General features: G+C 34.8%; 1 protein-coding gene across 1 annotated transcript in view; it reads right to left on the reverse strand.

Moving 5' to 3' along the window:
• LOC149780318 (phosphorylase b kinase regulatory subunit beta-like) overlaps positions 1–16830 on the reverse strand; it is a 96355-nt gene that overhangs the window by 44507 nt on the left and 35018 nt on the right. Inside the window, exons 10-14 of the mRNA XM_089937159.1 lie at positions 14977–15054; positions 8297–8452; positions 6663–6760; positions 3849–4079; positions 2453–2557 (exon numbers count right to left, since the gene is read on the reverse strand). Of these exons, the coding sequence (XP_089793285.1) occupies positions 2453–2557; positions 3849–4079; positions 6663–6760; positions 8297–8452; positions 14977–15054 (668 nt within the window). The remainder of the gene's footprint in view (positions 1–2452; positions 2558–3848; positions 4080–6662; positions 6761–8296; positions 8453–14976; positions 15055–16830) is intronic.

A 16830-nucleotide genomic window follows, 5' to 3' on the forward strand; every position in this document is an offset into this window, starting at 1 on the left:
CAGATGTTTGATAAAGCATGACAACAATAGTTTCAGTGTTAATTGCATGTGAAAATCAGCATAAATATTCCATTTGTCCTAATTCACATAATCTCTAACTCAGACAATCCAATTCCCAAACTAATCTTGCACAGAGAAATAAGTTAATAGTTCTCAAAATTTGTTCATGTGATGTACCAAAGTGGTAATGGTTTTGTGCATCCAATCAAGGTTTGGAACCAGACCTGGGTTTGTGCTTTATAGTCCATTGGTAAATATTTAGAGGCACAGTCTGGAACTGGATGTTAAAATAGTCTGTCATGTTTGTTGGCTGAGACACAGTTTGTCATTTTTATCGACACAGTCTGGAACCGGATGTCAAAAGTGTGGAACACGACAATGTTTGTTATTTTGTAGCAACAAAGTGTGTCATTGTGTCGGGTATATTATTTCGACATCGAAATGACACAACCACTACAAAATGGATGGAAATTTTTATTTCAAAACGATACATGAAATTGAGTAGGAAATTCGATAATGCCAATCGGAATACTACATTTCCAATGGATAGCAGATAGTAGTCATTACGAGTACTAAATTTAATGTGTCAGTAGTAACTAGTCTACCTTGCTATTAATGCTTGAAATTATCAGTTGAGATGACTACAGACTTTTGTTCTGTTTGCTTGGTCTTGAGACCTTTATTGGAGTCCAGCAGAACCACAACTGCCAAATGGCAGATCTCACCCATATTTACAGGGTTTTGGAACACACTCGGGAAATTCATGACAAAGTTTTCACAAATATGACTAAATATGGAAGGATTCAGAAAGATTAACCTGAGTGTCTCCTAGTATAAGCCAAGTACCTAATACACACAGTAGTAAAAATGGCACCCGATTTCAAAAGACAAAAATAGCAATTATTTCATAATAAATTATACAAAGATTCAACATTGATGATAAACAGTTTCATCACACTGGTGACGAAAAATTATGAACTTACAGGAGTATTACCGTAATACTGGAGAACAATGAATACAATTACCTATTTCTCTCTCAAAACAGAAGGTAAGTAATAACAGTTTACAATCCTATCATGAACACACTGGGCTTCAAAAAATCTTTATCCAGATGATAAATATTTAAACCAATCATTTTTATATGATTTACATATTGTATCAAATTACTTTTCTTTTTGTGCAAGGGTCATATATCAAACTCTTACTACAGTTACTGTTATTTGCATTGGAAACAGAGGTACAACTTTCCTACATGAAGGGAATATTAACAATAAAAGGAGATTATAAATTATCTCAATCAATAATGATATGTGTAAATGCCCTTTATAAGAATATAAGTTGACAGGTAGTCAGGATTGTATCAATACGAAGTCATGTTCTGCTGACCATTAGATTGACCAGCATCTGTATTTAAGAATGTCATTCAGAACACTTCTCTTCTAGCTTTCCCAAATACAAAATGCAATGCTTTATCTGATAGGGTACTAAACATAAGTGGACCAGGAATCCAAAGTTCAACAGGGCATGATATATTTTTTTTGGGGGGGGGTATACCTGCCAGAACAATTATTTTAAGTAGATCTTGGTGAAAAGTCATGCATATATTTATCATACTATTTGTGAGAAAATGTTAAAAAAATTATTTTTCAAAATATGTCAAAACTTTAGTGCTTAATTAAAATGATTTTCCAACAACTTTGTTACATTACAACTCTTTGATGAAGGTTAAACTGAATTTGGGCAAGAAGACACTTGCCTGATTTGAGATCAGCTTAAAAAAAACTGCATAAATTAAAACAAGCTGAAACTTCCAGAAGTACGTTATATACTTATGATTATATCAGGATACCTAAAAATGAAATAACATAATTTATTATAATTACTGACATAGATTTTTGTTGTTGTTGTTGTTGGGTTTAACGCCATTTTTCAGCACATTATAGGCTATACATGGAGGAAGAACCCGGGAAATCCCCAGAAAGAACCACCGACCCTTGAGAAGCTACAGGCAAGCTTTCTCACATACCCACACTGGCCGAATCCGAGACTCGAACCCACACACAGAGGTGAGATGGCAGTGATCTGTAACAGAGAGCGCTTTAGACCAATCGGCCACTCGAGGCCCCTAGAATTTTGTAATTAAAGATCTTGATTTGATTTCAGTTTTTATCTCTCCAACATGATCATATAATTTGTAATATTGAGACTTTTGAATATTTGTCTATTTTCAGTAAACCTATTAATGTGCACAGTCATTAATTATATTAACTGTCTACTGATTCATTAATCTATCTGATTGTTTGTCTGTCTGTTTGTCTGTCTGTCTGTAACAATAGTCTATGTCTATAAACTGTTACATAACAATTTACATATATTTGTTATTGTCTGATGGCATATAATATTGTTAAGAGCCATGGGGAAACTCCAACTCTGATTGTAAAGTGACACAAACCTTGAGATCGTCAATAATAATAGACATATCCTGAGCCAGGTAGAAATCCGAGATTTCAAAAAGAAGTGGATAACACACCAGTGTTGTCCCACAGGCTCTGTACACCTAAAATAAGAAGTGTCTTTCATTATTATTATTTCAATATTCCCCAGCCTAGAAGACGTTATAAATGACTGGTATTTTCACTGTGGTACTAGTTAAACAAATATTCTTGAATTTTTGTCTTAAAACTGATTATTCTTGATTATTTAGCATTATTTGTAAAAACAATTAAGATTATATGACAGGATGGTAGAAATTAAACCAGCTTTTGTTTTCAAGAAGAAGCAGAAAATAATTTTTCATGGATGAAAGCCATTTAATGGACAAAGGGTCATGTCATTATCTCACTTGGCCCTACCGCTAGATGAACAAAATTGATGAACAAGGAAGGTGTTACAGTTGTTTTGAACAAGCATATTCATGCAGGCATACTGGTAAAATTCAATGCCATAGCTGTTTGGAATATGGACACAAAACAAAACACTAGAAACTGTTTCACTCAAACAACTGGTACTATGCTAACAGCTATAAAGATAGGACGTATTTATGAAGGATAATTTCTCTGATGTTTCAAGACAAAAGGTAGGAACTCTACTGGGTAACGATGTCGACATAGTTTCATCAGGACCTGAAGTTAAAGATTATAGATCTGTCTCTCGCTAAAACATGGTAACTTGGGCTCACAATAACATGGGAACTAGGGCTGACTATAACATGGTAACCAAGGCACACCCGTCTCAAAGATGCACACATGCAGATGAATGCTATCACAATTCATACCTACGGTTATTACACAAGAGAAAGCCTTACCTATCAACTCAACACAGGATAATGCATTACAAAAGAAGCTATATATATATATATATATATATATATATATATATATATATATATATATATATATATATATATATATATTATTTTTTTAGACCTTAACAAAAAATAGAACAGAATTCAAATTGAAATTAGAGAAACTGCAAATCTAAATACATTTCATTAAAATGGAATTCACTGGATGAGAGGCAGAACCTGGTTAATTGAACAAATTCCTTTCCACTCTGATACCTCCTTACCTTTTTTTTTACTAAATGTACCTAGTTTTATTACGTTGTTAAGTTCATATCTAATCTTAACTTTTTATTACAAGCGTCTGCACTACTTATTTGTATAACATGAACTTGTATATTTTTCCCCTCTAGAAAGAATTAGGAGTTGTATGTGCTTTTCTTTCATGTGTGTACAGCTATGTCATATCTGTGTAAATATGTAACTAACATAGAGCTGAAAAAGTGATGTGCAACTAATTCAGTCAACCACTTTAAATAAAGTAATTATTATTACTGTTATTAAATACCTTTGACGTGCTCAGAACTCCAAAGGGCCTTTTTGGGCGCCCAGTAAGACCCAACTTTTTATTGACCCCTAAATATTCATAGGCCTTGGAAAGCTCCTTAGGGGACCAGATCTGGATAGGTTCCACCTGATGTGGGGTCTGAGTTTGAATCCCATAGGTGGCAAGGAGCTGCTGGAGGCGGGAACTCTCAGCTATTAACACAATTTGCAGCACTAAGTCTGGTGGTGTGACCTATGGAGAAATTAGAAACATTAAAAGTTCTGCTATCTGAATAAATTAAAAAGTGGAAATCATAAAAATATGATATACAAAGTAAACAATATTAGACATGCTGTGCCAAAATCAGAATACATCCCCACCAAAATATGTATTTTTTCTAACTGACTGGAAATGGGACTAGGTCCATCATTTTCGGAAAATCTGATCAGGTAGGAATAAAATATTAAGATGGATAATTGGTGAAATTGTGACCTTTCATTGACTTTGACATTTCTTTTCTTGTGGAACTGGCATACATTTATGGTGGAGTTAGGGTTTATTTTAGCTCATGGGTACCTGAGAATGGAGTTAGGCACTCAGAAATTGGCCAAACTTGGTACATTTCTGCTCAAGGGACTTTAAAGCTGAAACTTTATACTCCATGTTAATGTGGGAGTATACTAATCCCTGCACTTATGATGGAAGTTGTCCTCATCAAGCACTATTCATGTTTTTTGCATGGTATCTAGCCCTGAGATAAACTGTGAATAGCTGGCGTGTGTACAGCTTGGTATTTCCCTAATGGAAAAGCCACAAACGGCTGAGCCAGTGGCAAGTAAAGTGATACATTTTTTCTGGCCAGTATGAATTACTAGGTGTGTTGACCAGTCAGCTCAGCTACTGGCTGGCTGGATGGCCAGGTTGCCAGGTAGAATGTCAGCTAGGCTATCAGCTGGACAGAGGGCCTCACTGTTGGCTGGATGGCCATCTCAGTAACCATCTGGTTGATCTGTGTGGCAAAATGGATGCCCGGTAAATGGCATGGCTCACAACAGTAATGGAATCCTGCTCCATGATTATCAAGTATGGACAGATACGAGGTTGACTGGCTGGTTGGCAGCCATAATGGTGTTGTATGGACCGGACAGCTGTCAACAAGGATTCTCCCCATCTAAAATATTCCCCATGATCCTGGACTTACAGACCCTAAAGCATTACTTGGACATGCTTGGAGACTTATGCCACTGGACTGCTGAAATAAAGGACACTCCATTTAACTCCAAGGTTACATCACTTTCCATTGCCTGATACTTGACCCATCTCTTCAAGCTTGTTTTCAAAACCATGAATCAAGTTACTTTTGACCACTTCACACATACACTGCAGTTGGTAAGTCAAATAATACTTTGTGCAAGCATGAAACATAACAGGAGTCTTTGTTGACTCTGGCACATAACATCATTGTTTAATCTGAGTTGACAAGAACAACAACAACAAAAACCAGGAAAAACAAACAACAAAAAGGTGTTCACACACAACATTAACAACACTGGAAGAACACTTTGTACAAGAGAGACATGAATCATACATGTCTTCAATGACTGGCAAATAATGTCACCAATGTTTAATTTGAAATGACAATAAAAATAATATATCAGAAATAACAGGCCAAAAATATTCACATATGACAACAATGGAAGAATACTCTGTGCAAGAAAGACATATGTGTTCTTCTCAACTTAAAAATCTGTAATCATTGTTTATCTGAAACTAAAAGAATCAAAAAAATTTGAAAATAACAAACTGAAAATGATCAAATAAAAACAATGAAACACACTTTCAGGACTACATCATAAAAAGTCATTTTGTAAAAAAAAAAAACATTTTAATATATGCATTTGTTCAGAAGTAGTGATAACAAGATTTCAAGATGGACACTGTGGTGGCCATATCTGATATGCAAACAGCACCCTTTTCATTTAGGACTAACTAGACATCAAAAGAAGTCTTCTGATGAAAACCCAATATTATTTTTCATTCAGGATTAGTGATAATGGGATGATTTTAAAGTTGGCCAAAACACTACCAAGTACAGACATCAGATCAGCACCATTTTCATTTAGAACTAACTAGACATCATATACGATAATGAGATGATTTTAAAGATGGCCAAAACAGTACCAAATATAGATGTCAGATCAGGACCATTTTCATTTAGGACCAGCTGGATATCATCAGAAGTCTTTTAGTAAGAAACCCATGTTGATATGTTGATCCATTAAGGAGGAGTAGCCATAACACAATTTTCAAAATGGCCAATCTAGAGGCCATGTCGGTTCTTAGATCAGCACCATTTTCATTTAGGACCAACTAGACATTGACCTGAGGTCAATATGACTTTCCATTCAGAAGGAATTGTGCTAAAAGATTTTCAAGATGGCTTCCACAATTACTTTCAAGGTTTTCCTGCAAGTTTACAAACCCTAACAAGAATTTCAAATATTCTGGAGCAGATGACCTGAAGATTTTACTAATGACATCAAATCAAATTTACCAAGATCCTCCTGTTATTAAGATGTACTATTAGTAGAAGTTTAAATCGACTGGGTCCTTAAAAAAAGTATAAAGTGAAAAACAATGTCATGACATAAGAAAGGGACAGACATGCACACACATGAAAGGACATGGATAACACTATATGCCTACTCCACAAACAACTGATTAGAGACTAAATGCTTTATAACAAAATTAGGAAGAGTTCCCCTTTGCTAAAGTATCCAGGACAGTGGTGAAGCAAAATAGTGAAAATGAGTTCAAAAGCTGTCTGGTACACACCTGGAAAGAGGAGTAACGGCTATTGGCTTTTGGCCGCTGGGAGGCTGGAAGATGTCGTCTGATGGGATCCAACTCGTTCACACCAAGCAGGTCACTGACTGTAAGAAATACACATATGTTATACATATTCTCCATACCACAGCAGTTAATGCTTTTGATTACTGGCCTAGTTGACTTTTGTAAAAACCACTACTGTTCACTAAACTAACAAACAAACACAGTTGCATTAGTATCCAGTAACGTAGTTGTCATTCTAAATCTGAACATGATGAAAGAAAAAATGAATGTGGCCAACCAGTGAAGAATCTTTTGTCACCTAGGATCACTAGGTATTTAGTTTCCTTCAGATTTCATTTACAGACTTTTCAATTAAGTTTAAGTGTTAAATCCACATTAAAATGGCAAAAATATAGACTGGTTTACATTTAGTTATGGCCTTTTAACGAGTTTTTAAAAAGATTCTGTGAAACCAGAAAAAAGTATGACCTATCTTCTGTCCCAATTCAAGCAAAAACTCAAAAAATCCATGTGCAAAAAGTCTGACATAATGAATGTAGTGGCCATAAGACTCCTGAATGGTTTGTCATATTTATTTACATCTTACATTCTTGCATTATATTTAGTAAATTGTTCCAATTTACTGTCAGGTTACAGCAGTTGTCCTCAGTACAAACTCAACCATTACACTAAATACTAATGGTGATATGTACCATATCCACTCAGCAAAACTCCGCCATTACACTCAATGCTAATGGTGATATGTACCATATCCACTCAGCAAAACTCCACCATTACACTAAATGCTAATGGTGCTATGTACCATATCTACTCAGAAAAACAACTATTACACTAAATGCTCATGGCAATATGTACCCATATGTATTCAGTACAAACTGAACCATAAAGCAAATCACTCATGGCAATATGTATCCATATGTACTCAGTACAAACTCAACCATAATACAAATTGCTCATGGCAATATGGACCCATATGTACTAAGTACAAAATCAATCATAACACTAAATGCTCATGGCATTATGTACCATATATACTCAATTGTAAGCTGGGACCAACCGCAAACAACACAGACCATGATCTGCCAGTGCATAATGTTCTACTAATTACTCTTAATAAACTACTTGACTCAGATGTTCTGGTACATAATCCAATGGCAGAAATGGGTCGATGCAATTTGTACTTGGAGCTTGCATGTAACTGAGTGAATACCATAAATGGGTGAATTTTCAAAAATAGCACCATATTGTTTTATTCAAGCATGTAATAACAATATCTTACATTTTGTAAAAATATTTATCAGCCTCTGAATGACAAATATTTACAGTAACTTTGTTAAAGTATTATGCCCAAGATAAGCCTAGGGGTCAGCAAAGCAACCACATAATTTTACATCCAATCTCTCCCTGAGTTTATAGCACTATAAGACACTTAGTAAACAATTCATACGATATCAATGATGTCATACTGTAATAATCATGTAATTCCAAGTTGAAACACAGTAAACATTGATTTTCCAAAAGTAGACTTCCATAAATAATTAAATCAGAGAAAAATTTAGCAGTGGAGAAATTTCTCACAGAAGAAATCTTGTGTTTTATTACAAGCACCAAATTACCTAGAAGCTGAGAGATAAAATAGACTGCCTGCCCCCACATAAAGATGCCATCAGATGTGCCCTCTTGGCTGGGCAGACGAGTCGCTGAGCCCGGTCTGACCTTCTCTTTTTCCAGACCATCTTTTGGTACATAGAAATACTGAGGAAGCAAAAGTCCTGTAACAGAATACATACAAATAATTTTCTGCGAGAGATAAATGTGGAAAATAGAGAAAGAATCTCCACATATTCCATTATTACAGCATAATTATAGAATTTCTCTAACATTTTTCTTGCTGATATATACATCTAAGTCTCTTTTCTGCAAACACTGCCTAAAGGTGTCTATTTTTCCAAGGACATTACAAAGAAAGAGCAAGGGCAGCAAAACATGGATTTTTATTATGTCATGTCATATTCCAATAAATATGACATGACATCTCTGTCAATGTATATATAAGAAGAGTTAAGAATGCTTTATCTAACAATGTCACCAGCTTGTTGTCCTTAGCTGTATTTTTGACTTTCATTGATCTTACTGTAATCAGCTAGCTACACTAATACTGATTTCCTAGTCTGCATATCCTTGTGAAATGAAGGTGTTTTTTTAATAATGCTTTTGGCAGAGTTCACAAAACCCAGAACTGAGAAGGAAGTCATACCTTAACTAAGGAATTAACCCAGTCAACTTTCTGTTGAAAGCTCTTTTTTCTTCTCAGTTGGGTTGCAGTTTTCATAACTATTAAGCTTACCCTCTAAAACGCTGACTTGTCATTTAACCAGATAACTGTAAGCAGTATAGCTTTAAAGAGTAACATTAAGACCAACCCTTATCATTGTCTAATCTGGGAATATATATCAGCCTACCAATTTAAGAAAAAAACATTTAGAATAACAAAAAATATACTGCACTGGGTAGCCAATCTTTGAAATTTATCACATTATTGTTCATTAAAGAATTAAGTTTCCCTTCTCTTCCCTCATTTAACCAACGAACTGTAAACAGAATAGCCTTCATGCAGTTAAGCTGTAACAAGTTTAGTAAGCAACACCGTTACTGATGCTCTGCCAAAGAAACAATGTATAAACTCGATCATGTCATTTTTTTAAATCAAGTTTAGTTGGCAACACTTTTATTGATTGTTTGACAAAGAAACAATCTGTAAACTTAGATACAGTGGTCGTTGAATATAAATTCATAAAATGTCTCCTTTATGGTTCCATAGATAAATAATCTAAGATAATTTGATATAATGATATTTTGGAATATCCAATGACTAATGTCTGGTTACTCTCAATGTGTGCTGGTCAAAACCTTGAGACTACAAGACATGTCCAGCAAATAAAGGGATTTCAGGAAGCCTGAATCAACAACATCAGAAAAAGTAAATTGAATGCAAAATTGTTGATGCCAATGCCATAGTAAAAGTTATCCCTATGTTTCACCTTTGCTTCACATAAAAGATAAAAACCAATTTCTGATAATCAAAATACTATCAATATAGAGTTATAGAGTTTAACATAATACCTGGAAACTAAGACATTCTGCACTATCTAGTACATCAAAGTTTTACAGTTATAGGAGAATGCAGAAAAGTGTATTTGGGATTGATTAAGGAAACTCGGGCTCTCAATATTTTCATTTTGTGCTGTCAATGTAAGCCCCATCCCTATTTACCCTGTCCAGCTATAACAAGAGACTTGATATGCACTGGCATATTCTGTAATATGTTTGATAAAAGTTATAACAAGTGAAAATTTTAGTCAATTAGCTCTGAAAATACTTACCTAATTACATTAACATTAGCAAATTAATCTCTACTACCAGCAAATCCATCACCCAACCCCACAAAAGACAAAAAATCTTTCCATCCATAGATCGTTTGGATGATGGGATTTAACTCATGGATTAACTCCCTTTGTTCCCACTATGTGGCTGCATATATCATGGATGTTTACAAGTTTCAGCTTGAGAAAAACCTGTAAAAGGATACTTGCATTTGCAGGGATGGGTGGTAGGGATTGACAGTAATATGATCTGCTATTTTTGGTGAAACATAAGTTACTTAACAATTTCCCTTCTCCATCAAATACATTATTCAAACAATTTAACATTAAGAGAATAGGTAAGGAAGAAGAAATTCTTGAGCATCTAACCACTACTTGTGTCACCCTGTAGGAGCAACATGACTGCTCAACTGAAAGGATGAATTTCTCATAACGTAAAGTTCACACAACTGAAGAGAATGCATTTATACACACCGGAGGTTAATCCATGTTGGATCCCACAGCTGGCCAATGTCTTGCATTCAAAAGTTTCCCCATGTGAATCCAGTGAAAGCTGCAAGGTCATGTCCAGAGGTGAGGTTGTGCTGTCATGAATTAAATGTAACAACTGCCTGGGCAGCTACCAATGGTCTGACATGATTTATCCTTCTCCTTTGTGAGGCCATGTCATACAAATTAAAGCACCAAAAAGAACACAGAGCATACCAGACAACTAACACTACATCTTGAATTGAAGGACAGGATCATGGAAATCTTCATAAGTCATACCTAATCATGTAAGAGTTCAGAATATGTTGATCTAATAACCTTCTTTAGCCAAGTGCTTGCTTTCCTGACTTAATCAGAGGCAAAGCATATGACAATTGCTACAGACATTCTCGACGTGCCTCAGATAACATCGGGGGGGGGGTGTACTGGGTCCTACTGCTTTGCCTCCACGGACAGGTTCAAAGTTGGTCATGACTAGAGAAAGAATGGACAGTTTTTTGTTAGCTGCCTATCAACATTGAATCCATGGACATGCATGGAACAGGGTGAGCAACCATGGCATAGAAAGGCAGAAGCTGGACAATTTGGAAATATCCTTGCTGTAGCCAATATTACATCTTTCATGATGTCTGAATTTGTCTGAAATCATGCAACTGATTGAGATGGGGCAAGCCTCTCATCTTGAAAAGGAAGAAAGAAGTCAGCCAATTTAGACATGGAGACTGAGAGTGGTGTGATGTTAAGTGACACAAGTTGTTGCAAATGTGCCACTGCCCCTCATATAACTTCAAAGTGGAGTGCTGTTAAAACATCTAAATCATTACTAAAATCAAAGAACATAATTCCTTTTTAACAATAGATAGGTGTGAAGGAGTTTCTCTAAACAGGGATGCAGTACTAGCATCCTTGGCTGCTTGAGCATCATGGGAGTTGCAATGATTTTCCTGAATATGTATATTGCTTGACTGTCAGAGCAGATCTCTGATCCAGGATCTATCCTATTAAAAAGGGCAATCAGAACCATTTTGCAAGTCCAGGCCATCTTTTTCAAGACAGGTTTCAATATTAGAATTGCTGGAGAGAAGGCACATGCAATGCCCATAATCTCACCCAGCTGACTGAAAGGTTGGCATCAACAGCCCATGCTTCTTGGTCACAGAATGGAGAGATGAAGGTGGGCAGATTTATTATTCGCCCTCATCATGAACAAGTCTAACTTTGGCCCAAAACAGTACAGACTCAGTGGAAAATGATGAGGTGGAAAAACCAGTCTCTATGAAGCAGCTGTTGGCCTCTACTTGATAATAAAAGCTCAACCAGGATATTGAGCCTGCCCAATATGTATCTGACATGTATCATATGAGGGGACCAAACTTTCAGCCAACACCAAGCTGTGTGCCAGTAAAGGGTGCCCTTCCTCTGTGATTTTGGGGTGGGCACCCTTTGCTCTATAGGTATTGGACCAAAGAAGGTGTTGTTCCTTCCTTAGGAGAGGGTGCAGCTCTGAGCAGCCATGCAGGACTGCTCCTCCCTTGTGGAAGGTGTAACTGACTCTATATCCTCACTTTGGAGGAGTCCCCAGGCCTTAAACATCTAAAGAGAGACATTCCAATCCCATGCTGAGACCCAAGGAGCTCAGCAAAAAAAACCACTATAATTCTGAGGAAGAAAAGGCCTCTTCTTCCTCCCTTGTAAGAATGTCTATTTTCAACTAAGGTCCAAGACCTCATCTGACAACAGACAACAAAAAAGGACAACCATTTTTCCTATTACAATCTGTACAAGCAAAGCAGGTGGGGTAGGTATCCCAGGGGGTTATTTTGTGCCCACACCACCAGCCCACTCTGCTGTGTCACTGCTGTGCAAGTTGAATATCAGAAGAAAAATAGAAAAATAAAACTTCTCAGCAACATTTTACCTTTTAAAACAAACACAACTAATGCTTTCATTACAGTGTGGACATGAAAGCAAGTAAAGAGCCAAATGAATTGACCAGATGATACTGATTTCATGTTTATTCATTTCAAATTTAATTGCTGAATTTGTGAGATTCAATTTTACATAATACTGGATATATTCGAGTATAAGTTATTGAAAACTGCACAGACCCATTTCTGCCGTTGCATGATGTGCTGGAAGATCTGGGTCTCTGCAGCAAGTTATGAGAAATCTGCAAAACAGACAAAAGACTCTGATGTGCTGGTGCTTTATGCAATGGAATATCAGGGTCGATGTTGTTTGCAGTTTGCCTCAACTCAGAAGCAAGTATATACAGTACTAACAGAGTAACACTTATTAACCTTTTATTTTATTTAAAAATAATTTTAAAACTAACTGACACTTCAATTTAAAATGTGGTTTGGACTTTTTCCACTGGAAAGAAATAAATAAAACAGTATGTGTATCCATGAAAACGATATTAGTGCTAACCTGTAATCAGTAGCATATGAAAAGATCTTATCTAGCTGAGAACAAGTATGATGTATATTAAACAACAGGTGACATAACCATATATGCATTCTTTGAACAAGTAGTGAAGATACAGATAAATGTCTTGAACTAGTAGTGAAGATACAGATAAATGTCTTGAACTAGTAGTGAAGATACAGATAAATGTCTTGAACTAGTAGTGAAGATACAGATAAATGTCTTGAACTAGTAGTGAAGATACAGATAAATGCTTTGAACAAGTAGTGAAGATACAGATAAATGTCTTGAACTAGTAGTGAAGATACAGATAAATGTCTTGAACTAGTAGTGAAGATACAGATAAATGTCTTGAACTAGTAGTGAAGATACAGATAAATGTCTTGAACTAGTAGTGAAGATACAGATAAATGCTTTGAACAAGTAGTGAAGATACAGATAAATGTCTTGAACTAGTAGTGAAGATACAGATAAATGTCTTGAACTAGTAGTGAAGATACAGATAAATGTCTTGAACTAGTAGTGAAGATACAGATAAATGTCTTGAACAAGTAGTGAAGATACAGATAAATGTCTTGAACTAGTAGTGAAGATACAGATAAATGTCTTGAACTAGTAGTGAAGATACAGATAAATGTCTTGAACTAGTAGTGAAGATACAGATAAATGCTTTGAACTAGTAGTGAAGATACAGATAAATGTCTTGAACTAGTAGTGAAGATACAGATAAATGTCTTGAACTAGTAGTGAAGATACAGATAAATGCTTTGAACTAGTAGTGAAGATACAGATAAATGCTTTGAACAAGTAGTGAAGATACAGATAAATGCTTTGAACAAGTGGTGAAGATACAGATAAATGATGAATCCCATTTATCTCATGGCTAAACTAGTGGTGAACATACAGATAAATGCTTTGAACAAGTAGTGAAGATGCAGATAAATGCTCTGAACAAGTAGTGAAGATACAGATAAATGCTTTGAACAAGTAGTGAAGATACAGATAAATGCTTTGAACAAGTACTGAAGATACAGATAATTGCTGAATCCCATTTCTCATGGCTAAACATCCATATTTGTCCTGTCCATTTCCTTCCTTGTTCTTTTGGAGTTAACATAAATACAATTGTCCTAAACCAAGAAAAATGAAGCTTACTTGTTCAATCTCATAAGAGTACATTTTTTAAAAACTTTTCAGTAGTAGATAACTGCAGTGATGTGCTTTACAACTGTGTAATTAACAAAACATTTGTAACTTTATCTAATATATTCCAAGCTAATGTTTCCTGTAAGCTCTCATTATCTATCCTATATTTGATTACATTAATATCTACCATAAAAAGTCTTACCTTAAAGAGCTATACCTCAATTATCATGTATGTTTCATCCATATACTTAGAAAACTATGCTAGTAAAGTATGTAGAACATCAGAAGCATAATCCAAGGGTGATGGGTTTTGATACCCACCCATGCCAGCCCAAGTTAGATTCTGTGTCCTTAGAAAATGTATACTGTTCCCATTTCTTCAGCATGATATGGCCAACAATGTGTTAATTGTGCCACTAAACAAACTTCATGACACATTATCAAAAAAATTATGCCCTGTATGAAACCACTGATGAAATAACAAGTAACAAATGTATTGTGAAGAAGACAGGGGCAGATCTATGATTTTTCTCCAAGGGTTTTGAGAAGGGGCAGTTCCTTGCACTTAAAAGGTAAATTTTATAATGTTTTTCACTGAGAAGTATACCATTTAAACTGAAAAAGTGTGAGCGGGTGGGTAGTCAAATGAAATACACTTGAAGCCTGTCTGGAGACCCAACAGTGGGTGTCCACGATAATTCCTATTCATGAAAAAGTAGTTTACTCTTTTAAAGTGCAAAACAACTGCCACTATGTCTTTCTCTGGCTACAAGATGCGCAAGGATGTTTTCAAAAGTTCTTATTTTCACAAAAGTACTTAATATCCAGGCTTGACACTATGCCGGACTTACCATCATTTGTTTTATGCAATAAAGGCTCCAGTAATTCAGAGTATTTCTTCATTTCCTCTTTGTTTCCTTGAAAAATACCTGAATTTAGATAGAGTAAAATGTTACTTTACTGGATAAGATAGATCAACAAGGTAAATATATAATATAGTTGTTGTTGTTATGGGGTTTAATGCAATTTGTCAGCACAAGATAGTATATATATATATATATATATATATATATATATATATATATATATATATATATATATATATATATATATATATATCCCCATGAACCTATGGAAAGCTAGTTACAAGTTTCTCATGTTCCCACACTGGCCAAGCCCAAGACTCAAATCTATGCGGACTGAAGTGAGATGACAGTGATCCATAACGGAGAGCACTTTAGACCACTCTTCCACTTGGGGCCCCTAAATATATGAATGCAATGTACCGAGAATATGATAGAGTAAAATGTTATTTTATATGAATGCAATGTATGGAAAATAAGATAAAGTGAAACATTAATTTATGTGAATGCAATCTGTGTGTGAAACTTGCTGAAAAAATCCACTGGACCAGTAACCTGAAAATACTACTGGTTGTGTCCATAACCAAATGGTCCTACATTTTATTATACGAAAAGACAAAATGTAGTCAATGACTCAATAGTAAATTCAGGTAGACATGAATATCATTCCTTAGTAAGGTTATTTATATTATTGATATTTAAGATTTGCTACATTTTATGTTGCTAATATGTAGAAAAGAATGTAATTTGCTAATACTAATGTGACTCATATGCTGAAATTTAAGATTTGCTTGAAAGACACTAAAATACTGTATTTTACAGTAACTGAATTTCAACTTTCAAGTTTGTTTTTGTATTAATTTGAAAAACTGAACTCAAAGGCAGTGTCCATTGAAACAAAAAGATCTTACTGAAAGCTTAACCAATCCATGGGGGTTATCAAAAGGAACAATTACATTAGAGGTAAAGTGCTAATGTTCTCTCACTGGTATTTTCTAAAAATAAAATTGGTAGCTTCAACAAATATATGTATACATCATTACTGTCCAATCAAAACATTAATGCATTTGAAGTCTTTAATAACGTAAACACCAATTAAATATGTGTAAATAAAAATGTTTCAGTTTTGCTTCACTTTTGTACATAATTTGATGGAAAAATGTCTGCACAAAAGATTGTTTAGGACATCTGCTGCCAAGTTCTGAATCATTTATATTTGTTAACCCTGGATACGTTTTACACTGTACTACTATGTAAGCTTTATATAGTTAATAAAGCCTGAATATTTTAATTGTTGCTTATTTATGTTCATTTAAATATTCTACAAATACATTATGTCTTGAGAAATAAGTAAGTATTACTGTCCTATCAAGTCATTTCTGCAATGATAATAATAATAATAATGAGAACTTTGTATAGCACCTAATCTTTAGAAGCTCTAAGCGCTTTACAACATTAGACAACACCTATAAGATAAAAAACATATAATGATATGATTACAAAAACAAACACCATGAGACTAGAAAATGATAATCAAGTTTCAAGAGAAATCAGTAGAAAACATAATCCAAAATACATCTTCTTGATAATCATCAAGTTTCAAGAGAAATCAGTAGAAAACATAATTCAAAAAACATGTTCTTGATAACCATCAAGTTTCAAGAGAAATCAGTAGAAAACATAATCCAAAATACATGTTCTTGATTATCATCAAGTTTCAAGAGAAATCAGTTGAAAACATAATCCAAAATACATGTTCTTGATAATCATCAAGTTCCAAGAAAAATCAGTAGAAAACATAATCCAAAAAACAGGTTCTTGATAATCGTCAAGTTTCAAGAG

Source organism: Sinohyriopsis cumingii, chromosome 16 (assembly GCF_028554795.1).
Source record: "Sinohyriopsis cumingii isolate HCF-2022 chromosome 16, ASM2855479v2, whole genome shotgun sequence".
Classification (NCBI taxonomy): Eukaryota; Metazoa; Mollusca; class Bivalvia; order Unionida; family Unionidae; genus Sinohyriopsis; species Sinohyriopsis cumingii.